Source organism: Lolium perenne, chromosome 7, assembly GCF_019359855.2.
Source record: "Lolium perenne isolate Kyuss_39 chromosome 7, Kyuss_2.0, whole genome shotgun sequence".
NCBI lineage: Eukaryota > Viridiplantae > Streptophyta > Magnoliopsida > Poales > Poaceae > Lolium > Lolium perenne.
This window is the reverse complement of record NC_067250.2, coordinates 112,835,400-112,858,248: the sequence shown is the minus strand read 5'-3', so window position 1 is coordinate 112,858,248 and position 22,849 is coordinate 112,835,400. Positions and strand designations below refer to the sequence as shown.

General features: G+C 45.7%; 1 protein-coding gene across 1 annotated transcript in view; it reads right to left on the bottom strand.

Annotated features, from left to right (window-relative positions):
- The window catches only part of LOC127315742 (uncharacterized), a 40,261-nt gene extending 22,529 nt beyond the window's left edge, over positions 1-17,732 (bottom strand). The window contains exons 1-5 of the mRNA XM_071824013.1: positions 17,664-17,732; positions 17,434-17,502; positions 16,229-16,402; positions 14,814-14,931; positions 14,338-14,497 (exon numbers count right to left, since the gene is read on the bottom strand). Coding sequence (XP_071680114.1) covers positions 14,338-14,497; positions 14,814-14,931; positions 16,229-16,402; positions 17,434-17,502; positions 17,664-17,732 — 590 coding nt within the window. The remainder of the gene's footprint in view (positions 1-14,337; positions 14,498-14,813; positions 14,932-16,228; positions 16,403-17,433; positions 17,503-17,663) is intronic.
- Positions 17,733-22,849: the final 5,117 nt, after the last annotated feature.

The following is a 22,849-nucleotide window of genomic DNA, read 5'->3' as shown; positions in this document are numbered from 1 at the left end:
TGATGTCTCGTGAGTAGTTCGTTTAGTTCTTGAGGACATGGGTGAAGTCTAAATGTTAGTAGTGAATTATGGTTGAGTAATATTCAATGGTGTGATATTTAAGTTGTGGTGTTATTCTTCTAGTGGTGTCATGTGAACGTCGACTACATGACACTTCACCATTTATGGGCCTAGGGGAATGCATCTTGTACTCGTTTGCTAATTGCGGGGTTGCCGGAGTGACAGAAACCTAAACCCCCGTTGGTATATCGATGCAGGAGGGATCGCAGGATCTCAGAGTTTAAGGCTGTGGTTAGATTTATTCTTAATTACTTTCTTGTAGTTGCGGATGCTTGCAAGGGGTATAATCACAAGTATGTATTAGTCCTAGGAAGGGCGGTACATTAGCATAGGTTCACCCACACAACACTTATCACAACAATGAAGATTATTTAGCCGTATGTAGCGAAAGCACTAGACTAAAATCCCGTGTGTCCTCAAGAACGTTTGGTCATTATAAGTAAACAAACCGGCTTGTCCTTTGTGCTAAAAAGGATTGGGCCACTCGCTGCAATTATTACTCTCGCACTTTACATACTCGTACATTATTCAACTGTTACATCAAACCCCCCCCTGATTACTTGTCTGTGAGCATTTACGGTGAATCCTTCATCGAAACTGCTTGTCAACACCTTCTGCTCCTCGTTGGGATCGACATTCTTACTTATCGAAGATACTACGATACACCCCCTATACTTGTGGGTCATCAAGACTATTTTCTGGCGCCGTTGCCGGGGAGTGAAGCGCTATTGGTAAGTGGAATTGGTAAGGAAAACCTTTACTGTTGTGCTGATTTTATTTCAGCATGCTGCTATAAGTCATTATGGAGAGATCTTCTCTTCAATTTCTATTTGGGAAATCTACTACTACTGCAACGGTAGTGGATGAAGCGCCAGGTGAGGAAGTAATACCATATAAAATACCTATGAAAATTATTGAACGTGTTATGGATAACCGCTATGAAGGGGATGGAACTGTCCACCCCGGTGATCATTTACTGTTTTTGCATGAATTATGCGGGTTATTCAAATGTGCAGGTATTGCTATGGATGAAGTGAGGAAGAAACTATTCTCTTTGTCGCTGTCCGGTAAAGCGGCGCATTGGTATAAATTATTGGATAATGGGGATTCTCTTGAATGGAATGATATTGTGCCCCGGTTTTATTCTAAGTTCTATCCTCCAAGTGAAATTCATAAGGATCGGAATCGCATATATAATTTTTGGCCTCATGATGGAGAGAGCATCGCCCAAGCTTGGGGGAGATTGAAGTCTTTAATGCTCAAATGCCCCATTCATGAGCTTCCTGGTAATGTTATTATTGATAATTTCTATGCAAGACTTTCTTTTCAAGACAAGACCTTGCTGGATACTTCTTGTTCTGGATCATTTACACGCAACAAAGAAGAGTTTAAAAGGGACCTTCTTGATCGAATCCAAGAAAATACTGAAGGATGGGAGAACGACAAAGATCGAGAATCAGGTATAATTTATGATTATAAATGCATTGAAGCTTTTATGGATACTGATAAATTTCGTAATATGAGTGCTACATATGGTCTTGATTCTCAAGTTGCTGTAAATCTTTTGCCTCTCATTATGAATTGCCAAAGAAGAACTTTGATAAGTATCATGAACCATATAAAGATAAAATTGATTCATCTATTAATAAATGTGTTGTAGTTGAAACTGCTGATCATGTTATTCCTGAGGTTTATATTGAAAAAACTCCTTTCCTGCTAAAATGAAGGAGTACTGTTATAAATAGTGCGGTTCATAAAAGTGAAAAGAAACCTGTAGAACCTGAAGAACAAATAAAAGTTGAACCTGCTGTTGCAATAGTTAAAGATCTTGTGACCGAAAATGTGGAGGATGGTCATATTATTTTCTGTGAAGATGCTTCTAATATTGTTTCACATCCTAATAAACCCAAACAAGCTAGTGTTCCTATGCTATCTGTTAGAATTGGTGATCATTGTTATTATGGATTATGTGATATTGGTGCAAGTGTTAGTGCTATTCCGTATGAGCTTTACACGGAGATTATGCACGAAATTGATTCTTGTGAACTTGAAGATATTGATGTGGTTATTCAGCTGGCTAATAGAGAAACTATTTCTCCAATTGGTATTGTTCGAGATGTGGAAGTTTTATGCGGTAAGATTAAATATCCTGCTGACTTTTTGGTACCTGGTTCTGCTGCTAGTGATTATTGTCCTATTATTTTTGGTAGACCTTTTCTAAATACTTGTGGAGCTATTATAGATTGCAAGAAAGAGAAAATTTTGACTAAATTCGCTGGTGAATCTTATGAGTTTAACTTCTCTAAATTTACTAAAACTCCTTATAAAGCTGATTTGCCTAGTAATGATTTTAAAATGGAGCAATGTGCATCTATTGTTCTTGTTCCTAATAATCCTTTGCAGCAACATTTGGAGGATAGCGAGAGCGAAATTTTTAGGAAAGAAAGAGATGAGCTTGAGGAAATTTTTCTTCGCCAACCTATTCTCAAGCATGATTTACCGGTGGAAGATTTGGGTACAACACCGCCACCAAAGGAAGATCCTGTTTTTGATTTAAAGCCTTTACCTGATAATCTTAAATATGCTCATATTGATGATAAGAAAATATATCCTGTTATTATTAGTTCTAAGCTTTCAGAGATTGAGGAAGAAAGGTTATTGGAAATATTGAAGAAGCATCGAGGCGCTATTGGCTACACTCTTGATGATTTGAAGGGGATTTCTCCTTCTATTTGCCAACATGCTATTAATATGGAAGATGATGCAAAGCCTGTTGTTGAACCTCGCGTCGTCTAATTCCAAAGATGAAGGAAGTGGTAAGGAATGAGGTACTACGACTCCTTGAAGCTGGTATTATATATCCTATTGCTGATAGTAGATGGGTTAGTCCTGTGCACTGTGTTCCCAAGAAAGGAGGTATGACTGTTGTGCCTAATGATAATGATGAGCTCATTCCTCAAAGAGTAGTTGTAGGGTATAGAATGTGCATTGATTTTCGAAAAGTTAATAAAGTTACTAAAAAGATCATTACCCTTTACCCTTTATTGATCAAATGCTAGAAAGATTATCTAAAAATACTCATTTTTGCTTTCTTGATGGTTATTCTGGGTTTTCACAAATTGCTGTTAAAGCTAAAGATCAAGAGAAAACCACTTTTACCTGTCCCTATGGAACTTATGCTTATAGACGCATGCCTTTTGGTTTATGTAATGCTCCTGCTACTTTTCAAAGATGCATGTCTGCTATTTTTCATGGTTTTTGTGAAAGTATTGTAGAGGTATTCATGGATGATTTTTCCGTCTATGGGAATTCTTTTGATAGCTGCTTGCGAAACCTTGATAAAGTTTTGCGAGAGATGTGAAGAAACTAACCTTGTTCTTAATTGGGAGAAATGCCACTTTATGGTTAATGAAGGAATTGTATTGGGACATAAAATTTCTGAGAGAGGTATTGAAGTTGATAGAGCTAAAGTTGAAGCAATCGAGAAGATGCCTTATCCGAGGGATGTTAAAGGTATTCGTAGTGTTCTTGGTCATCTTTGGGTTTTATAGGAGATTTATTAAAGATTTCTCTAAGATTTCAAAGCCTCTTACTAATCTTCTTCAAAAAGATGTACCATTTGTTTTTGATGATGATTGTAAGGAAGCGTTTGAAACTCTTAAGAAAGCCTTAACAACCGCTCCTATAGTTGAACCCTGATTGGAATTTACCCTTTGAAATTATGTGTGATGCTAGTGATTTTGCTGTAGGCGCTGTCCTTGGACAGTGAGTAGATAAAAAACTGAATGTTATTCATTATGCTAGTAAAACTCTTGATGCTGCTCAAAGAAATTATGCTACAACTGAAAAGGAATTATTAGCTGTAGTCTTTGCTTGCGATAAATTTAGATCTTATATTGTTGATTCAAAAGTTACTATTCATACTGATCATGCTGCAATTAGATACCTTATGACAAAGAAAGATGCTAAGCCGAGGCTTATTAGATGGGTACTTCTGTTGCAAGAATTTGACTTACATATTGTAGATAGGAAAGGTGCTGATAATCCTGTTGCTGATAATTTGTCTAGATTGGAAAATATTGCTTATGATCCTGTTCCTGTTAATGATAGTTTTCCAAATGAACAATTGGCTGTAATAAAGGTGAGCTCGCGAGACAGTCCTTGGTATGCTGATTATGCTAACTTTATTGTTTCCAAGTACTTGCCTCCAACCTTTTCAGCTCAGCAAAGGAGGAAATTCTTTTATGACTTGAGGTATTATTTCTGGGATGACCCACACTTATATAAAGAAGGAGTGGATGGTATTATGCGAAGATGTGTCCCTGAATATGAACAACAGGAGATATTGAGTAAATGTCATGGTAGTGCTTATGGAGGACATCACGCCGGAGAAAGAACCGCGCAAAAGGTTCTACAATCAGGTTTTTATTGGCCAACTCTCTTCAAGGATGCGAGAAAGTTTATTTTATCTTGTGATGAATGCCAAAGGGTTGGTAATATCTCCAGCGTAATGAAATGCCAATGAATTATACTCTTGTTATTGAACCGTTTGATTGTTGGGGATTTGACTTTATGGGACCTTTTCCGTCTTCAGAAGGTAACACTCATATACTCGTTGCTGTTGATTATGTTACTAAATGGGTGGAAGCTATACCTACAAAAAGTGCTGATGGTGAGACCTCTTTAAGAATGCTTTTAGATATTATTTTTCCTAGATTCGGAGTACCTAGATATATTATGACTGATGGAGGTTCTCATTTTATTCATGGAGGTTTTAGAAAAACTCTTGCTAGGTATGGTATTAATCATAGAATTGCTTCTGCTTATCATCCTCAAACTAGTGGTCAAGTAGAGTTATCAAATAGAGAGATTAAATCTATTTTGGGAAAGACCGTTAATAAAACTAGAAAGAATTGGGCTAGTAAATTGAAGGATGCACTTTGGGCTTATAGAACTGCTTATAAAAATCCCATGGGAATTTCACCTTATAAAATGGTTTATGGGAAAGCTTGTCATTTACCTCTAGAACTAGAGCACAAAGCTTATTGGGCTGTTAGAGAATTAAATAAAGATCCTAAACTTGCCGGTGATAAGAGGTTGTTGCAATTGAGTTCTCTAGATGAATGGAGGAATGAAGCTTATGAAAATGCTAAGCTCTTTAAAGAGAAAGTTAAAAAATGGCATGATAGGAGGATTATCAAAAGAGAATTTAATATTGGGGATAAAGTCCTATTGTATCGGTCTCGTCTCGATTCTTTGCAGGGAAATTACTCTCGAAATGGGAAGGACCATATGTTGTCGAGGAGGTGTATCGTTCAGAGCAATCAAAATTAGCTCTCTCCAAGGCAATGCTACGCAAGTGGTGAATGGACAAAGACTCAAGCATTATATCTCGGGTGATTCTTATAATGTTGATGTTGATATTATTCAAGTGGAAACACCGGAGGCCTACATCAAAGGGCAAATTGACAATCCGCGAACTCGATTTTGAATAGGTAACAAGATCGTAATGAAAAGTACGCAATTTACTTTCCGAACAATATTTTCGCTGTTTTTGGAAAATAAGAGAAATTACGAGTTCGAAACGGAGTGGAAAGGACGCACGAGGGTGCCACCATAGGGCGGGGCGGCCTGTGCTGGGCGCGCGCCGGGCTTTGGGTTGGCCGCCTCGTCGCCCCTTTCCGACTACGGTTCGATCTGGTGCTTTCCTTTTGTCGAGAAAATTTTTGCTATATAATCCCCGGACCCCTGGAGGTCCGTATATCGTTTTCTCGACGTGTTTTGTTTCGAGCTGTTTACGCAGATCTGTTTTCGGTTTAGAAGCACCATGGTCTCCAAGAACAAGGACGTCAAGGAAGAAGATGAAGAAGAGGTGGAGGAAGACTCGCGCGCACGCCCGCGTGCTACCATCGCAAGCATCAAGGTGGTGGACAACCCTTTTAGTGCAAACAAGAGCGCAAGAATTCGCACGGGAGGAGCGGTCCCACGTCATTACCTAGCTCCGAAAACATCTCCATCGTGCACTCATCACCCCTTCCACAATCTAATTTTCAATAATCAAATTGAAGGGACTCCCAAGGCAGCATTGCCTAGCCGGTGGGATATAGATCGTTCTAACACTGCAGGGAGAGAAGGAGCCCGAGGCTGAAGAGTGGGGAAATAACTCCAAGAGCTGGGACTCGCCATCGACAGAGACTCTTTAACCGCGTCGAGCACAACTCGTAGATGATTCGCAACCTCATATACAGGATTGACGAGCTTCAGGAGCTTATTGAGAAGCTTGTCGGGAATTCATCACCATCATCGCCGCGGGAGTAATTCATCATCGGTATTGGCATCCCCTTGGTTTGTTCCAAGCTTGGGGAGTGCCGCGATATCACATTATCACTACCTTTTACTTTTATTGTCAAGTAGTGTCATATCATGAGTAGGGAAGTTATCATATAAGATGGGTTGCGTTTGGAAGTATTTCTCCTTTGGTTGGTTGTCTATGTATCCCTTGGTGTGAGTTATCGTTATGGAATATTAATGGGAAGTCTTATCATTTACATATTGCACATCTTATTTTAGTTTGCAATCTCTACTATATGATTCACCTTGTTGTTAGTATTGGTATCACTTTGGGAGCATTGAATAAATCTATTTGGTTTTGGCAAACTTAGCATTGGTCAATAGCAACAACACTTTGAAGTTTAAATAGAAAAGAGAAATACATGTAGTTGTTTCATTGTCTTTCTTGTTAGCTCATAGCTTATTATTCTGAAGTTAAAATTGTTTGTGTTTGCAAGGAAGATGCATGATTGTTTCTATCATATGTATATTTGTTTGTTTCCTTCGACTCTTATGCTTGCTAATTAACCTTGCTAGCCAAAGACCAGACTGAGAGGGAATACTTCTCGTGCATCCAAACGTTAACCCAAACCTATGTCATTTGTGTCCACCATACCTACCTACTACATGGTATTTTCTGCCATTCCAAGTAAATACTTCATGTGCTACCTTTAAACAATTCAAAACTTAGTATCTCTTATTTGTGTCAATGTTTCATAGCTCATGAGGAAGTATGTGGTGTTTTATCTTTCAATCTTGTTGGGCAACTTCCACCAATGGACTAGTGGCTTCATCCGCTTATCCAATAATTTTGCAAAAAGAGTGGCAATGGGATTCCCAGTCCCAAATTGATTAAACTAAATAGACACTCCTCCATGGTATGTGATTGATGGACGGCACCCGAAGGATTCGGTTTGCCATGGCTTGAGTAAGCAAAGGTTGGGGGGGTGTCATCATCATAATTAAGCTAAAATAAAAAGGCACTCCTTCATGGTATGAGATTGTTGGCAGGCACCCGAGGATTCGGTTAGCCATGGTTTGTGAAAGAAAGGTTGGAAGGAGTGCCACACAAAATGGAAATAATATGGGAGCTGCTCTTAGGAGGTTGTCTGGCAAGGGGGTTAGAGTACCCGCTACCAGTCGTTGACAACAACAAACACCTCTCAAAATGTTACTTTTATTACCTCTATATGATTGCAAAACTGAAAAAGCTCTAGCACATGATTTAATCCCTGCTTCCCTCTCGCGAAGGGCCTGTCTTTTACTTTATGTTGAGTCGGTAAACCTATTTCCCTCCATCTCAAGCAAGCATTTGAGTAGTTGTGATCAAACCATTATATTGTGATTTGCTACATCATGTCTTTTATTCTTCCTTGTTTAGTACAAGTTTTATCTGAATGAATATAGCTTTGCAAGTTATCAATGATTATGAGAAGACCATTACGATTGAGTATGCAAGTTGTGCCTTATAAACTTTAACATGAGAGCGCTGCTCAATGAGATAAATATAATCTGTTAATTGTTCTCTCGACCAAGAACGAAGTTTGCCATCACCAATCATGATTTCTCATGCACCTTTACTTGTGATTACCTTATACTTGTTTCAATATGAGTTATAAGAGGTTGTTTACTATAATGTCCTGTGTGAATGAATATGATGCTTCTTGTCCGTATTTTATTTATCGACTCTTCACTCCATAAACATGTGGTCATGTCTATCGAGTTCAGTTTCGCTTGGGGACAAGCGAAGTCTAAGCTTGGGGGGAGTTGATACGTCCAATTTGCATCACTATTTTATATCATAATTTGCTGTTATTCATTGATATATTTCATATTGGGACACATTACTTATGTTATTTCATCTATTTTGCATGTTTCATCGTTATTGGATGCTCGAACACCGGAGCCGGGATTACGCTGGAAAAAGCACCGTCGAACGCAATATTTCGGAAGATCAACTACGAAGGAAATTATACCAAAAATCCTATTTTTCAAGATGACGAAGGAAGCCGAAGGAGGAGCCGGGAGCAGCCGGGGTGGGCCCACACCCTAGGGCGGCGCGGCCAGGCCCTGGCCGCGCCGGCCTGTGGTGTGGAGGGCCCACGACCCCTTTCGCCTCCTTTTCTTCGCCAAACCCTTCGTCCCGAAGACCTAAGCCACAGAGGGTACCTCGCGAAGAGTTACAGCCGCCTCTGCGGGGCGGAGAACACCAGAGAGAAAAGAGCTCTCCGGCGGGCAGGAATCCGCCGGGGCAAATCCCACCGGGAGGGTGAAATCGACGCCATCGTCACCGTCATCGAGCTGGACATCATCGCCATCACCATCATCATCATCTCCACCATCAACATCGCCGTCATCACCGCTGGACACCGTCACCGCCGTAGCAATTTGGGTTTGATCTTGATTGTTTGATAGGGGAAACTCTTCCGGTATCGATTTCTACTTGTTGTTGATGCTATTGAGTGAAACCATTGAACCAAGTTTATGTTCAGATTGTTATTCATCATCATATCACCTCTGATCATGTTCCATATGATGTCTCGTGAGTAGTTCGTTTAGTTCTTGAGGACATGGGTGAAGTCTAAATGTTAGTAGTGAATTATGGTTGAGTAATATTCAATGGTGTGATATTTAAGTTGTGGTGTTATTCTTCTAGTGGTGTCATGTGAACGTCGACTACATGACACTTCACCATTTATGGGCCTAGGGGAATGCATCTTGTACTCGTTTGCTAATTGCGGGGTTGCCGGAGTGACAGAAACCTAAACCCCCGTTGGTATATCGATGCAGGAGGGATCGCGAGGATCTCGTAGTTTAAGGCTGTGGTTAGATTTATTCTTAATTACTTTCTTGTAGTTGCGGATGCTTGCAAGGGGTATAATCACAAGTATGTATTAGTCCTAGGAAGGGCGGTACATTAGCATAGGTTCACCCACACAACACTTATCACAACAATGAAGATTATTTAGCCGTATGTAGCGAAAGCACTAGACTAAAATCCCGTGTGTCCTCAAGAACGTTTGGTCATTATAAGTAAACAAACCGGCTTGTCCTTTGTGCTAAAAAGGATTGGGCCACTCGCTGCAATTATTACTCTCGCACTTTACATACTCGTACATTATTCAACTGTTACATCAAACCCCCCTGATTACTTGTCTGTGAGCATTTACAGTGAATCCTTCATCGAAACTGCTTGTCAACACCTTCTGCTCCTCGTTGGGATCGACATTCTTACTTATCGAAGATACTACGATACACCCCCTATACTTGTGGGTCATCAGAGACCAGCGTTGGCTGCTTTCATGGCCTCAACTCACACGGCGTATCTCAAGATGAAGATGCCGGCACCTCGTGGACCCTTGACTGTGGTGGGAAACTACAAAGTCTCACTGGAAACAGCTTCCGCCGGATCAAACCTGGCAGAATCGCTGGTGATTGCTGAAGAAAAGAGGAGGATGCAAACCGCGGTTGCGCTGGCTCAGTCCTCACAGCTGAGCTTAGCGGCAATGAGTGCAAACCTGGGCACATCGGCATTCAAGCCGACAAAAGAAACAAAGGACATTGTGCTGGATCCGGCTTACCCTGAGCGCACCGTTCGTATCGGTGCCGGTATGAATGAAGCATAGGAAAGCGCGCTCGTATGCTTCCTCCGTGAGAATTAGAATATCTTTGCCTGGTCTACTGATGACTTGGTAGGTGTTCCGAGGGAGCTGGCTGAGCACTCATTAAATGTCCGGAAAGATGCAAAGCCTGTAAGGCAGCCGCTACGCCGGTTTGCTGAAGACAGGAGAAAGATCATTGGAGAAGAGGTGACAATGTTGCTGGTTGCCGGTTTTATTGTGGAAGTACTACACACTGAGTGGCTAGCCAATCCGGTGCTGGTCGAGAAGAAAAAAGAAGAGAACATGGAAGCAAAAGCTCCAAAGGTGTGGCGCATGTGCATCGACTACACCAACTTGAACAAAGCTTGCCCGAAAGACCCTTTTCCTTTACCTAGGATCGATCAAGTGATTGATTCCACTGTAGGATGTGAGCTATTGTCTTTCTTGGATGCTTATTCCGGTTTCCACCAAATCCCCTTGAAAAAGGAAGATCAAATAAAAACTGCGTTCATTACCCCGCACGGGGCTTATTGCTATGTCACTATGCCTTTTGGTTTGCGCAACGCTGGTGCAACGTACCAGCGCTGTATGCAAAAATGCTTGTTTGATCAAATTGGAAAAAATGTGCAAGTCTATGTGGATGATGTCGTGGTAAAAACCAAGGTAAAAGAAACCTTAATCGATGACCTCCGGCAAACATTTGATAACTTGAGAAGATTCCGGATGAAACTCAATCCGGCAAAATGTACCTTTGGTGTCCCTGCCGGTAAGTTGCTTGGCTTTCTCGTATCAAGCCGGGGCATTGAGGTCAATTCGGTAAAAATCCGGGCAATTGAAAGAATGACCATACCGCGCGATCTAAAAGACGTGCAGAAGTTTACCGGAAGCTTGGCATCGCTAAGCCGGTTCATAAGCAGGCTGGGAGAAAAAGCTCTGCCGCTCTATGCTCTCATGAAAAAATCTGACACGTTCGTCTGGACCCCTCAGGCAGACGCTGCGTTTAAAGAGCTGAAAACAATGTTGGCCACAGCGTCTATACTGGCTTCACCTCTAGAAAGGGAGCCTATGCTATTATACATAGCAGCAACAAACCGGGTTGTAAGCGTAGTGGTTGTAGTTGAAAGAGAAGAGGAAGGAAAAACCATCCAGAGGCCGGTATACTACCTGAGCGAGGTGCTCTCCCTCTCAAAACAAAACTACCCTCACTTCCAAAAGATGACTTATGGCGTGTACATGGCCGCCACCAAGCTCAAGCACTACTTTGAAGAGCATCCCATGAAAGTGGTGAGCGAGGCACCCATTTCCGATATCATGTGCAACAAGGATGCTAGCGGAAGGATTGCAAAGTGGGCAATCCAGATATCACCATATGTACCGGTGTACGAAAGGAGAGATGCCATAAAGTCACAAGCTTTGGCTGATTTCCTCGTTGATTGGGCGGAAATGCAATACAAGCCGCCAGATCAAAGAATAGAGTACTGGAAGATGCATTTCGACGGATCCAAACTAAAAGAGGGTCTAGGTGCTGGTGTGGTGCTTACCTCACCTAAGGGAGATCATCTCCGGTATGTTCTGCAAGTGCATTTCAGGGCATCGAATAATGTCGCTGAGTATGAGGCTCTGATCCATGGGCTCAAGGTAGCAAAAGAAATCGGTGTGCACCGGATCATTTGCTATGGAGATTCAGATCTTGTGGTGCAGCAATGTTCCGGAGATTGGGACGCAAAGGATGCCAACATGGCTCTGTACCGGTTTCACGTGCAAAAGATTGCCGGCTTCTTTGAGGGCTGTGAGTTTCACCATGTACCGCGAGCGGAAAACGAAGCCGCGAATGCTTTGTCCAAACTGGGCTCATCTAGGCAGGAAATTCCTCCCGGAATAGCCTTGGAACACTTAAGAGTACCATCAATCAAACCAAGCCCGGAATCAGAATCAATTTTCGTACCGGAATCGCACATAGTACCCATGGACATCGATGAAGGAAACCCGGGGACTGCTCCGGTAAACTCGGGGACTGCTCCGGCAAGCTCGGGGACTGTTGCAGTTGTACCGGAAGAAACAATGCTGGTGGATAACATGGAGATAGATGCACCGGTGTTTCTAGTTCGAGAGACACCGTCGTGGGCTAAACCTATTAAGGAATTCCTGATCAACGGCACCTTGCCGGATGACGAAAATGAATCAAGAAGAATCCAAAGAAGGTCCAAGGCATACACATTCATCAATGGTGAGGTGTACAAAAGAAGCGTCACCGGTGTCCTTCAAAGATGTGTGGAGCCGGAAGAAGGAAAAGAAATGCTTGAGGAGATTCACCAAGGAGAATGTGGGCACCACGCTTCATCAAGGGCGCTGGTAGCAAAAGTATTCCGGCATGGCTTCTACTGGCCTACAACTTTGGAAAACGCTGAGGATTTGGTAAGAAAATGCAATGGGTGCCAGAGGTACGCCAAGCAAAATCATACCCCAGCGTCCGGTTTAAAAACAATACCACTAACCTGGCCATTTGTTGTTTGGTGCCTTGATATGGTTGGCCCATTCAAAACTGCAAGGAGCAGCATGACTCACATCTTGGTCATGGTGGATAAATTCACCAAGTGGCTAGAAGTGAAACCTATCGCAAAGTGTGATGGGCACACAGCGGTAAAGTTCTTAAAGGATGTCATTTTGCGGTATGGATACCCGCATAGCATCATCACTGACAATGGAACCAACTTTGCTCAAGGTGAGTTCAAAAGGTTTTGTGAGGACAACAACATCCGGTTGGATTTGTGCTCGGTGGCACACCCGCAAGGCAATGGCCAAGTGGAAAGAATGAATGCTTTGGTACTTTCCGGTATCAAACCAAGGCTCATCGAAGCAGTAGAAAAGTCATCAGGGTGTTGGCTTGATGAGCTACCATCAGTATTGTGGAGCATAAGAACAACTCCAAACCGGTCCACCGGATACACTCCATTCTTCATGGTATACGGAGCAGAAGCGGTCATACCAACCGACATCATTCATGATTCACCAAGGGTACAGCTCTATACTGAGCAAGAGGTCAAAGAGGCCAGTGAAAATGATGTGGACTTGCTAGAAGAAGCAAGAGAGTTGGCTTTGGCAAGAACAACCTTTTACCAGCAAAACCTCAGACGCTATCATAGCCGGAAGGTTAACCCGAGAGTATTCCGGGAAGGAGATCTGGTGCTACGCCTAGTGCAGCGCACTGAAGGCCGGCACAAGCTTTCACCACCATGGGAAGGTCCCTTCATTGTGAGCAAAGCTCTTCACAATGACTCCTATTACTTGATCGATGCACAGGAGTGGAAAAAAGGAAAGGCGGACAAATCCGGAGAGGAGAGCAAGCGTCCATGGAACGTAGCTCTGTTGCGTCCTTTCTACTCTTGAAGTTGTGGAGTAAGAAGTTCCTTTTTTGTACCTTATATGCTATGAATAAAAAGATGTCGGAACCTCGAATGAATCTCGGGGACTACCCCTAAGGTTGCATGCAATATGTTTATTTTTTTAGTTCACCGGTTGCTTAGTGAACATTTTTTCTTTCCGGTTTAGTAGCGTGCTAAACCTACCGGAGTCTTCGACTCTGCTGCTGTCCGCAAACCGGCTTCATGGCAAGCAAGATAAACCGGTAGCAACTAAGCACGCGAACTGCAAAAAGAGAGAGTGGGAACAAGCAATCCAGAAAAATTTAACTAACCCCGGTTAAACCGGTTTTTTGCAAAATTTCGAAATTAGTTCTAAGTTCAAGAAAATGCTTGTTTGGTGAAAGAACCTTGTGCTCATACGCCAAAGAACGCCCAGAGAAGGCAGGCAGAGCCAAGGCAAAAGAACCAAGTGTGCATCGAATTGGATGCGGAAACAATTTGGAAATCTTTGCAGTACAGGATAAAGCAAAACCATGAGCAAATATGCTAAGGCAAACATAAGATAATTAACACCGGTATAACATACCGGCATAAATTGTTGTGCCACAACCAAAAGCAAACTTAAAGTTTTACATCATAAACCCCGGCATACCGGGGTAGAATTTAACGGGCATTGTTTTGAGACAACCAGGACAAACGAACATATCACAGGCAAACACTTAATAGAAGATCATCAGGCAACAGGGGCTTCCGGAGGAGCATCGCCAGCACCAGCATCGTCCAGAGGCTCCTCATCGGCTTCATCCTCCTCCTCGTCGAGATAGTCCTTGACGTCAGGAGGGGGAGGGATGAAGGTGCGCATATCGGCGTACTCCGTGATGTGGTACGCGCGATCTTGCCGCTTGGCGGTGAGGATCGGGTCCAGATCAGTTTCCGCGCCTTCGCGCACTCCGGTGAGGGCGTCCAGGTTCAGCTCCGGATACCAAGAGCAGGCGACGTGGAGTGCGGAGTCTGCCCCAGTGCGGGCAGCGGAGCACTGCCATTCGCGGATCCTCCTGCCGGCACCCTTGAGGCGGTCGCTGATCAAGGTGAAGGTATCTGGCACCACTTCGCCAGGCCACAGAGTCCTGAAGAGCTGGGTGGCTACATCAGGAATATCAGAGAGATTCCGATCAATGACGCGCATGTGAGACACCCGCGTGTTCAGCGCAACCAGATGGTCATAGGGGGTCCATGGCACGCCAAGGTTCTCCTGGGCCTGGCCAACGCGATGCTCCTCAACACTCTTTATGGCAAACGCCTGGGAGTCCGGGAAGAGGCCTGGGCAAAGAAAGAAAGAGGCTAAGAAAAAGCAGCCGGAAGAAAATGCAACCGGAAGGAAAGACAACCGAAAGAAAATGCAACCGGAAGAAAAAAGCTTATAAGCAGAAACCGGAAAAGGGAAAAGAAAGAAACTTACGGAAGGCATGCGCGTCAGTTTGCGTGATTAGCCGGTCATATTCCTTCCGCTCCGCCTCCAGCCGCGCGGCCTTATCCTCGACAGCTTTCAGCGCTTTGGCGGCCTCCTCCAGCTCGGCCTGCAACACCATATTGGAGTTGCCGGCATCCTCAAGAGCTTCATGCATCTTGGCCGCTGCGTCGGCTTTAGCAGCCTTTAGCGCATTGGCATGGTCAAGGCCCAGCTGGATGAGCTGAGCCTTGAGCTCCTGATAGCTGGTCTTCTGGGCGCCCAGCTCCTCCTGGTGCTGCCGGATAAGCTGCTCCTTCTCCCCTGAAACCCGGAAAAGAAGATGTTAACAAAGTTGTACTGTTAAGATGAAAAGAAAAGCAAGCCAACCGGAGAACAGGAAAGTCGTACGTTGGGCGGCGGCGAGCTGCTCCTTGAGGGCTTCAATGGAAGCTTCCGGGATCACTGTTGAACAAAAATCATAAGTGTTAGAAGAAAGAAAGGTTTCCGGTAAAAAGATGCCGGTGGTACAAAAACTTACCTTGGCACTTATCATGTGCCTCAACAAGATCCCGGTGCTCCCATAGAAGCTCCTCAAAGAGGACCTTCCGAGCGTCAGCCGTGAGCTGTTCAAGAAAATGAGATTAGTTAAAGTTTTGCGCTAAGAACAAGGTTCTTAACCCGAAGCTCGGGGACTGGCAGTGCTAGTTTCGCGCGTTTTTAGTTAAAGTTTTGCGCTAAGAACAAGGTTCTTAACCCGAAACTCGGGGACTGGCGGTGCTAGTTTCGCGCGTTTTTAGTTAAAGTTTTGCGGTAAGAACAAGGTTCTTAACCCGAAACTCGGGGACTGGCAGTGCTAGTTTCGCGCGTTTCTAGACAAGTTTTGCGCTAAGAACAAAGTTCTTAACCCGAAGCTCGGGGACTGGCAGTGCTAGTTTCGCGCGTTTTTAGTTAAAGTTTTGCGCTAAGAACAAGGTTCTTAACCCGAAACTCGGGGACTGGCAGTGCTAGTTTCGCGCATTTTTAGTTAAAGTTTTGCGCTAAGAACAAGGTTCTTAACCCAAAACTCGGGGACTGGCAGTGCTAGTTTCGCGCGTTTCTAGACAAGTTTTGCGCAAAGAACAAAGTTCTTAACCCGAAACTCGGGGACTGGCAATGCCGGTTTCGTGCGTTTTTAAGTTAAGTTTCGTGCTAAGAGCTACGCTCTCAACACAAAACTCGGGGACTGGGAAGATAGACAAGAGAGAAACCGGCATGAAACTAAAGAAAAGATAGAAAAAATCTGGAAGCAAGGAAATCGGTAAAAGTTGAAAAGAGTTGGTAAAACGTACCATCAAGTCGTTCGTGGCATCATACCACGCGCTGTCGAGCTCCTTCACGGCGCAGCGAAGCCGCATGAAGTGCTCCTCGGAAGACCGGTCCCCAACAGGATCAGGTGCCGGCATCCTGTCCTTGCCGATGCCGCAGGTTGCCGGGGTCATATCCGCGGCGTTCCACTTCTCTGCGTAGGGCAGAAGATGCCCCAGCTCCCTGCCCTCGCGCTGAAACTTGGTGATCCGGCCGAGCAGGCTGGTGGCCTTCTTGCTAGCAGCACTGGCGGCCTTGGAGATGTGCAGCACCAAGGGCTGCTGACCGCCAGAAGGGGCGTTGGAGGCCGTCGCCTTCCCCTTGATGAGCTTGGAGGTCTTGGGCGGCGGTGCAGTTGGAGCAGCCCCGGATGGCTTGGGGTGAGGAGCATCCGGCGGTGGTGTTGGAGCAGTTCGTGGAGAAGGGGGAGCGCTAGGCGCGTCACCCCGGTTGGAACTTTCCGGCGCGGAAGTTCCCGGCGCGGAAGTTTTCTTCTTTTCAAGGACGGGAGGAACCAAAGGTTCCGCCCGCCCGGTAGCTTCTTCCTCGGAGCCGATGTTGCTGGCGCCGGTATCTTGGGTCTCTGGAGGGGAGACAAAGTCCTCCTCCGTGCGGTGTTCTGGCGGTGTAGGGGCCGCACGCCCCGAACTTGTAGTGCCCCCCAGAGGGGAGGCAGAGATGTTGCCGGCACCAGAAGGTGCCGGGCTTGAGTGAGGAGGAGAGGTTGAGGTCCTTGCGAAACCCTCAGAGCCCGCTGGCCTTGAGCCAAGCTTCAGCGCAGGGCTAAACAAGAGAAAAAGCAAAGAGTTAGAAAAAGCAACCGGCAAAAGAACTTGGTAAGAAGAAACAAGAAAAGGGAAAAGGAAGAAGCTTACCCAGCGGCGGTCGGCATCTGCTTGCGCTTGTAGCGTCGCATGCCCACTTCCTTCTCCCCCAGAGGCTCCGTCCGGAAGCGCTTAGAGGGAGGGGCCTGGCTGGAACCGGCATCAGATGCCGGCGCCTTGTTCTTCTGGCCCTGGGCCATGAGCTTGTCCACAAACTCATGACCGGCCTCAGCTCGCAAGGGCGGCGCGTGCTCGTGGATCTACGAGTTCAAGAGAGTAGAGAAAAGATCCGCAAAAGAACAATAATGAAAGAAGTAAAAGAAACCGGAAAAGAAAGGTACCTCGAGCAAGGTCAGGTCATCGGAAGAACCGGTTGGTTTCGGCACGGATCTGCCGAGGCGCGAGGCTTGGGTCTTGCCCATCTTCAGATCCTTCCAACGGGTGTATGGATCCGGATCGACAGAATCAAGCGCACGCTTCACGCAAGGGCCTCGCCGCTCTGCGTGAATGGTGGGGAAGCGATCCTTGGCCTGAAACGAGAAAAAAGAAGGTTAATAACAGCAAAAGTTACCGGTAAACCGACCTGAATTGCGTAATCTCTTACTTCTTGGGTCGGAGGGTTAGTAGTGCTGAGAGGAAGGAGGCCCCATTCCCAGTCAACCGGCATGGCAGTCTGGCAGATCTGCCTAGCCTTGCGGACGACGTCCTTCTTGGAGAGGGGAAGGCCGGTGATTTTGGTGGGATCACCAGGACCATACATCTCGCTCATCCTATGCTGCCGGCGCTTAAGAGGAAGCACCCGGCGCGAGATAAAAGTGCGGATAATATCATCCGAGTAGATGTTAGTCTCCTTCATGAGGTTCGCCATGAAGCGTACCACCCGGTTGGCTTCGACGTGATCCGTCTTCGGGTTGTAGCTCCAGTTGGCTCTGCTGGGTGGCGCCGCGTTGAAGGGCGGCAGATCGATGAGGTTCGCGGGGCCGTTGTTCTTCACGTAGAAGAAGGTCGCTTGCCATAAGCGGCAGGACTCGAGGCCGGAGAATTTGAAGAAAGTGCTCCCTTGGCGGGAGCCGATGATGCAGGACCCGCACTGCACGGGGGGTTTGGGCTTAGGAATTTCCTTGCCCTGAACGGAATTGATCCGCAGAGCAAAGAAGCGGGCAAACGTCTCGTGAGTGGGACGAATGCCAATGTAAGCCTCCATGAAGGTGGCAAAGCAGGAAAGATAAAAGATGGCGTTGCCAGGGAGGTGATGAGGTTGAAGTTCATAGAAATCTAAGAACTTTCGGAAAAACGGCGAAGCCGGAAGGCCGAAGCCGCGCTCAAAATGAGCGAGGAAAACAACATGTTCACCGGGCTCAAGCACCGGTTCGATCTCGTCGCCAGGAAGCCGGCAGGTTACCCCTTCCGGAATCTTTCGCGACCGATAAAGCCAGTCAATCTCGTATTCAGTGACGTTAGAGCCCATCCAGGCTCCACGAGTGACAGGGGAAGGATTTATACCGGAAGCTTGGCTAGAGCTACCGGATTCTCCATGGCTACCGGAATCGGTATCCATCGAAGCGGAATTGGCGGATCTATCGGAAGATTGCCTACGACGGCTACCGAAAGAAGAGGCAGAGGAGGAGGCAGAGGAAGATTCCTCGCTAGACATTGGTTTAAAGGCAGAAAAACGAAAATCCCACAGTTGGCCCCCGCGCGAAGATCTACGAGTAAGAGGAAAATCAAAGGAAAAGGGGAAATAAAAACACTGTCGACCCAAGATCTAGAAAACGAGCAAAGGCCAAGCAAACTGAGATTGGACCTAACCTCAGGTGGCGCAGTGGTTGAAGAAGAAGTTTGACGGTGAAGGAGCGGGCCTACGGTCGCCGACGAGCACCGTCGACGGCGGAGCGGAGAAGGGCGCGAGGAAGCGTGAATGCAGCGGCCGCAACTGGAGCGCTGCGACGAATCTCTGCACGGTGAGGTCCGGCGGAGAGGCGGCACGAGTTCGCCGGGCGGCAGAGCTCGAGCGAATGGCAGCGAACGGAGAACGGCGGAGGCGCAGAGAGCGAAGAACACTGTGCGCGAAGAGCGGGGAATGCGAGAAGAGGAAGAAGAGGCGACGGTTCCACCTTATAAAGAAGGGAGAAGGTGGGCCGAAAACCGCTAGGCCGCAGCGGTTCGCACCGCGGGCCGCGACGGTTCGCACCACGGGCCGCCACGTGGCGAGGAGGTACACGCGAAAAAATGAAAAGACACACGGAGGCGCACACGGATCTGAAGCGGTGAGTGGGATCCGCTGAGGAGCATTTAATGTGCGCGCGGGAGTCGAAGCGAAGTGACCTCTGACACTAGCGCGCCAGTTAACAGTGCGCATGTCACTGACAGGCGCGGGGCCGAGAAATTCTCGACTTCGCCGAGGAGAGAGTAAATGCGGAAGATACCGGAGAAAAAGATGCCGGGAAATACCTCGCAGAGAAAGAAAGCGTAAGTCCGGGCAAAGATGCCGGATCCAAGCTCAACGCCGGAAAGATTAAACCGGTATCCTATAAAATAAGAACCTGGCATGGTCTGTAGGATAGAATCCGACAGACTATACCAGCTTCGGGGACTAATGTTGGGGGGATGACCCCCGGTATGCCAAAGGCATGCCAAACCGCATGGTTTGAGCCATCAAGATACCGGTTTAATATTCTTACCGGAGCACAGAGATAAAAGTTTGGCTAAGTCAAGCTAAGCCGGTATCCCCAAGAGGGGTATACCGGAACCGGATAAAGAAGATACCGGAAAGAAGGGCCTGTCGGCAAGACTGGTCAAAGATTCTCTTCAGAGCTAGAAGACAAGGATGAGCTAAGCAAAGTGACTTTAATCGGAGCCCTGGCGCCAAAGAGAGGGGTGACGCTGAAAGAAGCCGGAGGACGTCAGCGTCCCTGATTAAAGAAGACCCCGGCGTCATCCATGATTAAAGTAGCTTTGTAAAGTAGTTTGTCCAGTCAAAGATGCCATTAGGGTTTCTTGTTCTGTAAGCCACCCTCTCCCCTATATAAGGAGAGGGGGCACAACCTCTTACAGGCGCATGCAGATAGAGGAGATTAGACGATAGACCTTGTATCCAAGAACCTGTAACCATGTTGAGATCAATGAAGCTAGCGATCTAGAGCAGAGTTCTTCCTCTTGTCTCTCTTCTTGCATACCGGCCTTTGGTTGTGTTCTTGAGGAAAGCATCCGGAAGTTCATCCCATCTAGTCGCAAACCCTCCCCCGAATCCTCTAGCGCCCATTCGGCCCCAACTCAAGCCATCCCATGGCATCTGCTCGTTCGCCACGACGGCACCTAGGGATCATACTTTCACTAGTGGACACTCTCAACATTGATCACATAATAAAACCACTCTACACTCTCTTGTTGGATGATGAACACCATTAATTGTGTAGGGCTACAAGAGCACCTCAATGCCGGAGTTAACAAGCTCCACAACATTCGATGTTCATATTTAAATAACCTTAGAGTGCATGATAGACCAACGCAATTATACCAAGTACTAACATAGCATGCACATTGTCACCATCATACTATGAAAGGAGGAATAGATCACATCAATACCATCATAGTAATAGTTAACTTCATAAGCTACAAGAGATCACAGTCATAAACTACGCCAAGTACTACATGATGCACACACTGTCACCATTACATCATGGAGGAGGAAAAGAGTACTTTAATAACATCACTAGAGTAGCACATAGATTAATAGTGATAGAAAGCTCATATGAATCTCAATCATGTAAGGCAGCTCATGAGATAATTGTATGAAGTACATGGAAGAGAGATTAACCACATAGCTACCGGTACAGCCCTTAGCCTCGATGGAGAACTACTCCCTCCTCATGGGAGACAGCAGCGGTGATGAAGATGGCGGTGGTGTTGATGGAGATGCCTTCCGGGGGCACTTCCCCGTCCCGGCGGCGTGCCGGAACAGAGACTCCTGTCCCCCAGATCTTGGCTTCGCGATGGCGGCGGCTCTGGAAGGTTTCTTGTACCGTGGCTTATTCGTGTCAATGTTTTAGGTCAGGGAGCTTTAAATAGGCGAAGAGGCGGAGTCGGAAGGGTTATGGGGGCGCCACACAATAGGGGGGCGCCCCCCTTGGGCCGCGCCGCCCACACGTGTGGTGGCCCTGTGGCTCTCCTCTGGTCCCTCTCGGGTGTTCTGGAAGCTTCGTGGAATTATAAGATGCTGGGCGTTGATTTCGTCCAATTCCGAGAATATTTCCTTACTAGGATTTCTGAAACCAAAAACAGCAGAAAACAGGAACTGGCACTTCGGCATCTCGTCAATAGGTTAGTTCCGGAAAACGCATAAAATCATCATAAAGTGTGAACAAAACATGTAGGTATTGTCATAAAACAAGCATGGAACATCAGAAATTATAGATACGTTGGAGACGTATCAGGCAGCTCATGAGATCATTGTATTGAAGCACATGGGAGAGAGTACCATCTAGCTACAGCCAAGAACCCATAGTCCCTGCGGGAACTACTCACAAACCATCATGGAGTCGAAATGGAGGCGGTGGAGTCGATGACGATGGCTCCGGGGGCACTTCCCCGTCCCGGCAGGGTGCCGGAACAGAGACTTCTGTCCAACGAAACTTGGTTTCGGCGATGACGGTGGCTACGGAACTTTTCGTGGATGGAGGGTGATATCTTGCAGAGTTTTTAGGTCAAAGGGGTCTTATAGGCGAAGAGGCGACGCGAGGGGGTGCACGGGGTGCCCATACCACCCCCAGGCGCGGCCAGGCCTAGGCCCGCGCCTGGGTCTGGTATGGCTGCCCCGTGGCACATATCCGTCTCCCCTTCTGGCTCCCGGAGTCTTCTGGTATATTATAATTTCTGTGATTTTTCCGGATTTTTGCGAGCACTTTCAATTTTGGACATTTTCTGCAATAGACAGACATAATAAACAGAAACTGGCACTGTGGCACTTGTTAATAGGTTAGTCCAATAAATGTCATAAAATGATGCAAAGTGCACATAAAACATAGAGGAATTGGTGTAAAACAAGCATGGAGCATCAAAAATTATAGATACGTTTGCAATGTATCAATATCCCCAAGCTACTCCTGCTCGTCCTCGAGTAGGCAAGTGATAACAAAGAAATAATTTTTGAAGTGACATGCACCTTCAAATTTTAAAGGATGACTAAATACAAATAATTTAAGAATAAGTAATGACACATTCATGATTCAATCAATAATAATTTTGTGACCATGCACATAAAACTAAGAATGACAACTATGCTCTCTTAATGGTGCATGAACTTAGAAGATGAAGACTCAACATAAAAGTAAAAGAAAGGCACTTCGCAGAGGGAAGCAAGGATTACTCATGTGCTAGAGCTTTTTTATTTTGAAAGCATGGAAACAATTGTGTCAATGGTGGTAATAATTCATATGGGTTATGTATAAAACTTCCTATAAGTTGCAAGCCTCATGCATCGAATACTAATAGTGCATGTACCTTGTCCTAATTAGCTCGGATTTCCATGGATTGTCATAGCATTACATATGTTTCAACCAAGTGTCACAAAGGGGTACCTCTATGCCACCTGTACAAAGGTCCAAGGAGATAAATCACATTTGATTCCTCGATTTTGATAGATCTCAACATAAGGACATCCATACCGGGACAACATAGAAAACAGATAATGGACTCCTCTTTTTGATGCTTTAAGCATTCAACAATAATAATATTCTCATAAGAGATTTTGAGGATTTGAGTGTCTGAGCTGAAACTTCCACCATGATACATGGCTTTGGTTGGCGGCCCAATGTTCTTCTCTAAAATATGGATACTCGAACCATTTGAACTCATGGCAAATCTCCCTTACTTCAGACA